Source organism: Lygodium microphyllum, chromosome 13, assembly GCF_053477565.2.
Source record: "Lygodium microphyllum isolate KBCC chromosome 13, Lygodium_microphyllum_v1.1.10, whole genome shotgun sequence".
NCBI lineage: Eukaryota > Viridiplantae > Streptophyta > Polypodiopsida > Schizaeales > Lygodiaceae > Lygodium > Lygodium microphyllum.
Window position 1 is genome coordinate 34,012,296 of NC_141147.1, and position 9,823 is coordinate 34,022,118.

At 41.6% G+C, this 9,823-nt stretch overlaps 1 protein-coding gene across 2 annotated transcripts; it reads left to right on the top strand.

Moving 5' to 3' along the window:
• The first annotated feature begins 1,175 nt into the window (after positions 1 to 1,175).
• On the top strand, positions 1,176 to 5,529 carry LOC148026497 (berberine bridge enzyme-like D-2). Of its 2 annotated transcripts, XM_087690934.1 has the most exons (3): positions 1,176 to 2,223; positions 2,390 to 2,435; positions 4,587 to 4,811. In XM_087690934.1, exons 1-3 carry the CDS (start codon positions 1,236 to 1,238, stop codon positions 4,657 to 4,659), a joined length of 1,107 nt encoding a protein of 368 aa, XP_087547060.1. In that variant the 5' UTR covers positions 1,176 to 1,235; the 3' UTR covers positions 4,660 to 4,811. The 2 variants fall into 2 exon arrangements, with proteins under 2 accessions (XP_087547060.1, XP_087547059.1); XM_087690933.1 differs by lacking the exon at positions 2,390 to 2,435 and having other exon boundaries at positions 1,191 to 2,223; positions 4,587 to 5,529.
• The last annotated feature ends 4,294 nt before the right edge of the window (positions 5,530 to 9,823 follow it).

Genomic DNA, 9,823 nt, shown 5'->3' on the forward strand with positions numbered 1-9,823 from the left:
ATATCATGCCACATCATCAAGGCATGTAGTGGATGCCAACTCATGTAGAGCTCGACATCTCAATATAGTGAGTTGCAAGAAGTAGTTTACATGGAGTGGCCATAGGGTCATGAGAGCATGGTTCACCCCGACTATATGTATAGGCTACACAAAGCCTTATATGAACTAAAACATACACCAAGAGCATGGCATGAAATGATAGCATAGTATCTTATCTCTATTGGTTTTCATGTTGGAAATGCAGATCACTCAATTTATGGATTAGTAGCCTTTATGTTAGTTGCTTCATCGAATAGTTTTCTTAGTTTTCAATTCTTGTTATTTGTCATTGGGGGCCATCAACATTAATATCTCAATGTGCAATTGTTGATTATCTTCCTTTGATTTTCACACTTGTGCAACCATGAGGGAAGATGAGCATGTCGGTTTCTTGTTGCCACTGCTTAGTACTCTTGGGTGATGGAGCTCTTAGGGTGGTGGGGCTAGTAAATTGTCACCAAATGTGATCTTCTTTGCTTCATCAAAAATGTCTTGGAGAGGCCACAATAGGTGTCTTGCTCAACCACAAAGGAGTGGCAGAAAAACTTTTGCGCATAAATATTCTAGAAATCGAAGAGTTGTAGGGTTGCGAGCAATTGCTATTGACCATCCCATCGGTGTGATAATGTTGAAGATTAAATTTGTGTTGTAGTTCATTGACTTGAAGTGTGGATTTGATGATGTTGTATCAAATTTGTGTTGTAGTTCATTGACTTGAAGTGTGGGTTGAAGCGTTCTTCTTTATAGGGGTGGGTTCTTATTGGCTTTCTTCCTCTAGAAACAAAGTGAGAACTCGTCAAGACATTGAATCGTATAAAGGAAAAGAGATGGTAGGACAATACTATTCTATGGCGATGGCGAAAGATCTCATGAAAAAGGATGACCGAGCCGTTGAAACGTAAGAAGCTTCTAATAATGCATGCATTGACGGGCAGGAATGGCTTACTCATCATGCAATTGGCCGGCACTTTTCTCCTTTCCATCCATCTCCTTAAATACTAAATATTTGGCTTCTTTTTCTATTATTAAAGACTAAAGAGTTGGCTTCTTATTAGGACGGCTAGAGTCTAGACTACACGACTCTCTCTCATCGCGTCTAGCACACGGTCCAATCACCAAGAAATAGATAGATATGGAGTCTAGACTCTCTCTCATCGCGTCTAGCACACCGTCCAATCACCAAGAAATAGATACATATGGAGAAGAGAAGTTGGCTTGTTTCATCTGCTCTTCTTCTCCTAGCGGCGGCAATTGCATCATGTTGGGACTTGCAGACAGTCGAAGGTGCGCAGAGTACAGCAAGCGACTCTCTGTGGAGCTGCCTGTCAAGGAGAGGAGTCACCAACGTCACCTCCGCGAGCTCGAATGCGGGGGCGTACTCGGCACTGCTGGCATCCTCCCTGCAGAACCTGCGCTTCACGGAGGCAGGGATCAGGAGACCGGAGGCACTGGTTTTCCCATACAGAGACCAGCAGGTGCAGGCAGCGCTGCAGTGCACGCTGAAGGCGGGCTACGAGGTGAGGGTGAGGAGCGGGGGCCACAGCTACGAGGGCCTCTCGTCGAGGGGCGATGGGGACCGCCCCTTCGTGCTGATCGACCTGGCGAACATGAATGACGTGGCGGTGGACGAGGGGTTCGAGACGGCGTGGGCCGGGGCCGGCGCCACCCTCGGGGAGATATACTACCACGTGGCACGCGCCAGCGGCGGGACCCGCGGCTTCCCGGCAGGGGTGTGCCCCACCGTGGGCAGCGGCGGCCACATCAGTGGGGGTGGCTATGGCTTCCTCTCGCGGAAGTACGGCACCGCCGCCGACAACGTCCTGGACGCCCGCCTGGTGGACGCACGTGGGCGGCTCTTAGACCGGGCCACCATGGGCGAGGACGTCTTCTGGGCCCTCCGCGGCGGCGGCGGCGGCTCCTGGGGCATCGTGGTAGCCTGGCGCCTCCGCCTTGTGCCCGTGCCTCCACGTGTCACCACCTTCCGGGTCTGGAAGACCGGCAAGGCCGCTATCAGCGATCTAGTGTACCGCTGGCAGTCCGTTGCCCCTGCCGCCCCCGAGGAGCTCTTCCATTCCTTCTACGTGGGCGGGGTGCCCCCCACCAACACCAGTTCCCCCGCCGACATTGGCGCCTCCTTCTACGGGCAGTACCTCGGCACCCTCTCAGAAACAGTCGAGCTCATGGGTAAGTCGTGTCCTCCCCGCTCCCGTCTCTTCTCCTCTCCTTCATCTTATCTATTGAAAGGACTCGTGAATTAGCATTTCCCGTCTCTTCTCCTCTCCATCTTATCTATCGAAGGGACTCGTGAATTAACATTTCCCTTGATAATTAATACTAGCGTTATGTGCAGGTGTGGAATATTATGCCATTTTGCACAGCTTTGCTATCTTAAAACGGTGAGTGAAGTTGTCGTGCTATCGAACGGCAACTTTGCTCAACAATTTATTTCTTATTTATTTCTCGCCTCTTTTTTCTCTCTGTTTTTAATTTTTTAATTTACTCTCTCCCCCCTCCCCCCACCGAATTCCCAGTCTAATTCTCTCTTTCTCTTTCTCCCTGCCCCCTTTTTTTTTCTCTCTTTCTCTCTTTTAAATTTTGTCTTTATCTTTTCTCTTTCTTTCTTTTCCCCGCTTTCTCAAAAAATATTTAAATTAAAAAAAGCTTTTCTCTTTTCTCCCATCTGTCGTCCTCTTTCTTATTCTTCTTATTCTTCTCTCTCTCTCTTTCTCTCTCCTCTCTTTTATTTCTCTCTCATTTTTTTATTTTTTTCTTCTTTTTAAATGTTGTTTCTTTTTCTTTTAAATTTTATCTAAATTCCTCTCTCTTCTTCTTATCTTCTCTCTCATTTTATTCTCTTTGTCTCTCTCCTCGCTTTTCTTCTCCTCCTTCTCCCCTATTTTCCTTTTTTCCTTTCATTTCTCTCTCTTTCTCTCTCTCTCTCTCTCTCTCTCTCTCCCTCTCTCCCTCTAAATTTTTTTATTTCCTCTCTCTATAATTCTCTTTCTCTTTGTTCTCCCTCCCTCTCCTTTTCTTTCTTTTTTGCTCTTCGTGTGTGTGTATCTCTCTCTTTACTTATTTTAATTAAAAATAAAGTTTAAATTAAAAAGTTTAATCTAACTGTGTGTAAGAGAGAGAACCTAGGCCCTACATATGAGAGTGAGGGGGGAAGGGAGAGAAGAAAAATGTTTAATTTGAGAGAGAGAGAGAGAGAGAAAGAGAGAGAGAGAGAGAGAGAGAGAGAGAGAGAGAGAGAGAGAGAGAGAGAGAGAACCTAGACCTTAGACATGAGAGAGAGAGGGGGGAGGGGGAGGAATTTAATTAAAAAGGGGAGGAAGATATATTATAAGTGTGAGAGGGGGGGTTTTTAATTAAAAAAAGGGAAGTTGTTGGGGGGGGGAGGGAATGTTTAATGAAAAAAGGAAGGGGAAAGAGAAAAATAGAGATTACAAGAGAGAAAGAGGGGACGGGAGGAGGGGGTTTTGATTGGGAAAAGGAGGTTTGGAAAGCCATCTAGAGGTTCAGGGCTTACTAAACCTATAGCGAAAATAATATAGTAGTAAGATACGCTAGTAGGGAACTATCACCAATACACTAAGGTCATAGCATCGACTGATGAACTTATCCTTCTCACAACTCAGCAGCCAAGGAAATTGTAATATGCGTTAGAATCATTCTTGTTAAAACAATGTCTCACCGTGGGTTATTCTCCATCATTTGTTACAAAGGTGCCTCAGTATAAGAGGATGGAACCTGTGACCTTTGGTTCTTCGCACACTCTTGGAGCTCCTAAAGGTGCTCCTTAACCTAGCTCACTCTTGGCTCCTCTCATCATTTTCTTACATTCAGGAAGGGTGTCACCAAGAAACTACTATCAAGATTAGAACTCTGGAGATTAAAAGGTCGTACGAAATAGAAAGGCTATTGTAATAGACCAAAAGCACACACGGCATTGAAAGGCTTGAGAATAAAGCACACATGGCATTGAAAGGCTCGAGAAACGTCTTGATAATCTCAACAAGAATGCATACTATACTAGGCTCTTAATCCACTATGGTTGCTTAGTTGGGGCTTGTCCAATCCCATGGTTGTCTGACCTTAGATTTTCCTCTCAAATGTTATGCCTTCATGTCCTTTTTTTAGCACAAATGAAAAAGCAATAGGATCATGCACATATGTTCTTTATAGGATGCCAAACAAATATTTAAAAAATGCCAGAGAAATAAACTATAGTCCCCATATAAATGGAGATCAAATCATTACCATAATGCGCAGTCAATGAGATTTTCTCCTCTTAAGACCTTTTCTTCAATGAGATTGGAAGCCATATCATGAACACCTAAGACCTTGAAGAGGTCAAGTGCAACCTACCCCTCAAGAGTTGACCGAATTCTACTAACAACACATGAGGTTATTGTTTTATGTTCTTTCGATCGTTAGGAAGACACAAACACGAGTCTATTGAGGAGTACGAACGTTGGGAAGACGTAAGCATGAACAACTTGCAATTGGGCAGCTATCTCAAAGACCTCGTGTGTGAACCAATGCAGGTCGCACCTACCCGGAGCTTGGCCTAGAGGCCAAGGATTACATCGAAGGCGCATGGATCGACAGCGCGGTTAACATCGCGTATATCGGCTCAGTCGACGACCTACTCAGCAAGGTCAACAAAGAGAAAGGCTACTTCAAAGCGAAGTCGGACTACGTGAGAAAAGGCAGGCCGCTACCCAAAGAAGCCATCCTGGGAGCCTTCGACAGGTTGCAAGCCAATCCAGGCAAAGGCTACATGATTTTCGAGCCATATGGGGGGATAATGGATCGGATAGCGGAGGACGCCATCGCCTTCCCTCACCGCAAGGGCACACTCTACAATATACAGTACCAAGCAGTGTGGAGCGAGGGAGGAAGCCCGTCCGTGGATGCCCCGTTGATTGCCTGGCTGCGCGGCCTGTATGCGTACATGCAGCCCTTCGTCTCCGCCTCCCCTCGGGCCGCCTACATCAACTACATCGACCTCGACCTCGGCGTCGCCCCTGCCTTCTCCCAGGCCCAGGCCTCCTGGGGCCCCCTCTACTTCCTCCACAACTTCCATCGCCTCTCGCAGATCAAGGCCCAAATCGACCCCCACAACATCTTTACCCATCCTCAGAGCGTTCCCCCGCTCTCATGACCACGCATGTTGTGCCACTACCTTGCACATTCCACTTGCCTTTGCATGCCAGACATATTGCGCAAAGCCTAGATTTTACTGCACTTGGAAGATATTCTATGGGATATTAATGCCGAGTAAAGCATGAAACAATAAAATATCTAAGATCTTGAAGAAACTCAATCTTTTCTTAGATTTTAATAGGTTTCTTTCTTTGTCTACGGAAGAAGGGAACGAATCTCTAGCCCATTAAGCATGAAGAGCACACCTTTGTAGAGAATTTTGTGATTGGTACTAAGGTTTTTGTAATGGTTAGTTACTAGATCTTAATGGCAAGATTTTATAACATATTCAAGCCATAACAAAAGTTGTTGGTTTTAACAAGGTGAAAACTTAATAAAGGCTAAATCTATGGTAGAATATATGGAACCCAAGGGGGTTGCACATTAGTGGATAAATAAAATTGCATGTCATTGATCATGAGACAAGGTTGGTCAAAACAATGACAAGCAATAACAATCATTTATCACCCTTGCCGAGGAATAGCTAAATTTTACTTGCAAGACTTCACATGATGTAGCTAGAGGTAGAATGGAAATATAAAAGATGAAAGGTTCATGAAGGCTTGCTTGCTAGTGTTTTCCTAGTGCAAAATGAACTATAGATACAATATCTGCATCAAATTTGGGTTATGTATGCAAATGGGTTTGGAAGAGTGATGAAGATTGTGTAACAAAAAACGAGAAACTTTTTGATAGGTGACAACGATACTCTATTAGAGGAGCAAAAGTCTTGTCTAGGCATCAATCCACATTCAACCAAAGAGTCATCTGTTTTGATGACTATAGGAAATTTCAATTTTTGGCCATGTAGGTGGCTTTAGAAGCATCTTGCACATTTTAAAAGAGACTTGTTGTTAAAGGAGAGCTCAGGGGTCTTGTTCATTGGGGTTGGGTAGAGAAGCACAAAGAGGTTCATGGCTATCCATGGAAACATCATTTTCATTGGAGACAGCATAAACCCCCTTAGATCCCCCCTTCAAATAATGGAAGTAATTTCTTAAGAATTGGGAACCTATCCATGGTGCGCAGATCGGTCGCAGATAGCTCACGTAGTGAATCCCTGAAGGTCCCCAAGAACAATGAACTCTACCTTTTTGCACAAAAAACAATGTAAAAGCATGCACGACAAGAGACAAGAGACAAATTGGGTTCAATCTCTCCCATGCCTTGTGTGAGCGCTTCACAAAGCATGTATTTAATGTATATTTCCAATCTTCATGCTCAATAATAGCCCAATTACAAAAATATGACAAGCTTTTTAGCTTTTGAGTTTGCTTTCTACAAAAATAGAAAAATAAAGCTAATGGACGGTGCCCATAGAGTCTGGCACGCCCAATCTCAATGTCCAAATAGAAATAACATATCCGGGCGCATAGGCGCATACAAAATAATAATCAATAATCAATGTCTCAATAGACATAACAAAATATAGGCGTGGCGCCTATCAAAATATAATCCAAATGTCGAATACCCGCTAGACTCCAATGCTTTCCTCCGCCACTGCTGCTATCTCTACACATCAACTGAAGCATTCACAATCGTTAGTAAAATAATACAATTAAACCGACAAAAGTGAATACCTAGCAGTCTTCAGCTACATAAATAAATCAACTGGTTAGAAATAAATCCTAACCTTAATTTATTACGAGTGCGCACTCTAAACTCATAAACGTTTATTAATTTAATATGCATTTTGCGGAATCACCCGCTATGGAATCACCCATGTACACACTAAATTAATGAAACGCCCGAAAAGGACAGGTGTCCCCATCAACTTCTCGCACAAAGAATCCTCTTTGTGTATGAGCCCCGGTCATCTAAGTTTACAGAATCCACTGTAAAACCTCACGGAATCCACCGTGGCACGGAATCCACCGTGGAATATGCCTCCTGGCATCATACCCCCGGGGTGGGATAGCAATTGACCTCAATTGCTATTAGCTCAATGTGGAGCTAACAGAGTGGGGAAAGCATTTAAGTCTCTAGCGTGCATCCATTGTGCTTCCTCTACAGGATGGTTCTTAAATTTTACTAGATATCTAGAATACCTTCGGCCAGTTCTAGTGGTCATGTAGTCAGTGTCTATGATGGCTTCTGGTTCAAGTATTTCAGTTTCTTCCTCTAATAAAGGTGAGTTTTCATAGACAGGGTGGATAGGTAATTGGCCTCTAAATGGTCTCAATAAACTAATGTGAAATGTATTATGAATTTTCCAATGAGATGGCAGTTCTAATTTGAATGCATTATCATTAATCTTATGAATGATTCTAAATGGTCCATAGAATCTAGGAGCTAATTTGACAACTGGATGTCTATCTACACTTTGTAGTCTACGTTTTTCTATTCTAAGCTAAACATAATCATCAACTTTGAAATTCATAGCTTGTCTTTTCTTGTTGGCTTGTTTGGTATATGATTGTTGGGCTTTAGCAATCATATCCTTAACCTCATCAAAAATACTATTATGCATAGTAGCAATATCATCAGCACTCTGAATTCTATTAGACAAAGATGCAACAGGTGTAGATAATCTATATCCATAAATAACATCAAAAGGTGCTTTCTTTGTAGATGTGTGCGGTGTATTGTTATATGCAAACTGTAATAAATGCAAATGAGTATTCCATGTCTGAGGTTTAGAGATAGTGTATGCACGTAAAAGATCTAAAATGGTACTATTTGTGGCTTCTGTTTGTCCATTTGTTTCTGGATGAAATGCAGATGAGAAATCAATCTTTGTGCCTAGATTTGCAAACAGTGTGATCCAAAAATTATTACAAAATCTAGAATCTCGATCTGAAATAATCACTTTTGGCAATCCATGGTTAGTAAAAACAGTTTTCAAAAATAACTGTGCTGCTTGTGATGCTGTTAAAGTTTTCTTACATGCAATGAAATATGCTTGCTTACTAAATCTATCTACAATTGTCCAAATCATGTCGTGGTTAGATTTAGTATTTGGTAAACCAGTAATGAGATCCATAGATATATGTTCCCAAGGTTTAGATGGAATAGACAAAGGCATTAATAATCCATACTGTTTACCATGATGTCTCTTTATTCTTTGACAAATCAAACATTCAGAAACGAAATTAGATACATCTGCATCCATATGCGACCAATAAAAATCTTCAGTTAACATGCGTAATGTAGATATGATACCTCTATGACCTTGATATGGGGGACAGTGAATTTCATTCAAAATAAAAGATCGGAATGGAATAGTAACACACAGTCTCTTTTCAAAAAACATAAATCCATCATTATATGACAATGAATCAACAGGAATGAAATTATTTTTGCCAATCAGAATGAAAAGTAATATCCTGGTGATATGTGTCTTTCATAGCAATCAAAGAATCAAAAGATATGATGGAAATATTATGAATTGCAGGTCTTCTACTCAATGCATCAGCAACTACATTTTCTTTTCCAGGTTGGTATTGAATGATAGAATGAAAACTTTGAATGAAGGAAGCCCATTTGACATGACGGTCAGAAATTTGGGGTCGGCTAAGTAGATGTCTAATGCTTTGCTGGTCAGTCTTTATCATGAATTCTGAACCCATTAAATAATGCTTCCATTGTTTTAATGCTTGTACAACTGCTAATAGTTCTTTGTCATAAGTGGAATATTTGAGCTCAGAGGGTTGCAGCTTAGAACTAGAATATGCTATTGGATGGTTGTCTTGCATTAATACGGCTCCTATTCCTGATCTGCTAGCATCGGTCACAACTAGAAAGAATGGTCTATTAAAGTCAGGGAATTGTAAAACAGGGGCATTGGTTAATGCACGTTTCAGTAAATCAAAGGATTTTTGCTGAGTTTCAGTCCATTGATAAACAATTCCTTTCTTAAGAAGTTTTGTTAATGGTAAAGCAAGTAATGAAAAATTACGTACAAACTTCCTATAGAAACTAGCAAGACCAAGGAATGAGCGTAATTCATGTACATTTTTAGGAATAGGCCAATGCAATATTGCTTCAATTTTCTTAGGATCAACTTTAATTCCTTCTTTTGATACAATATGACCTAAATATTCTATTTCTGTCTTAAAGAATTCACTCTTTTCAGGATTTGCAAACAATTGATTTTCTTTCAGTAATGGAAAAACTAATGATAAATGCTCATAATGCTCTTTTTCACTTTGACTGAACACCAAAATATCATCAAAGAAAACAATCACACAATATTGATATTTCAGAAAAATACGGTTCATCATTCTACTGAAAGTAGCAGGTGCGTTAGTTAATCCGAATGGCATGACTAAGAATTCGTAATGGCCAAACTGTGTCTTGAATGCAGGCTTAAATATGTCGGATCGATCTAGCCTCACCTGATGATATCCAGACTTAAGGTCAATTTTACTAAATATAGAAGATCCTTGCAGTTTGTCCATAAGGTCATCAACTCTAGGTATAGGATACCTATTCTTTACAGTGATCTTATTTAATGCTCGGTAGTCAATACACATACGATAGGTATTATTCTTTTTCTTGACTAAGAGTACAGGTGCACCGAATGGAGAACTGCTAGGTCGAATTAAGCCTCTATTTAGTAATTCTTCAACTTGAC

Excerpts from the sequence above, each read along its gene's own strand:
- LOC148026497 (XM_087690933.1), top strand. The coding sequence starts at position 1,236 with ATGGAGAAGAGAAGTTGGCTTGTTTCATCTGCTCTTCTTCTCCTAGCG. Across the intron at positions 2,224-4,586 it reads AGAAACAGTCGAGCTCATGG|GTCGCACCTACCCGGAGCTT; the intron begins GTAAGTCGTGTC and ends GAACCAATGCAG.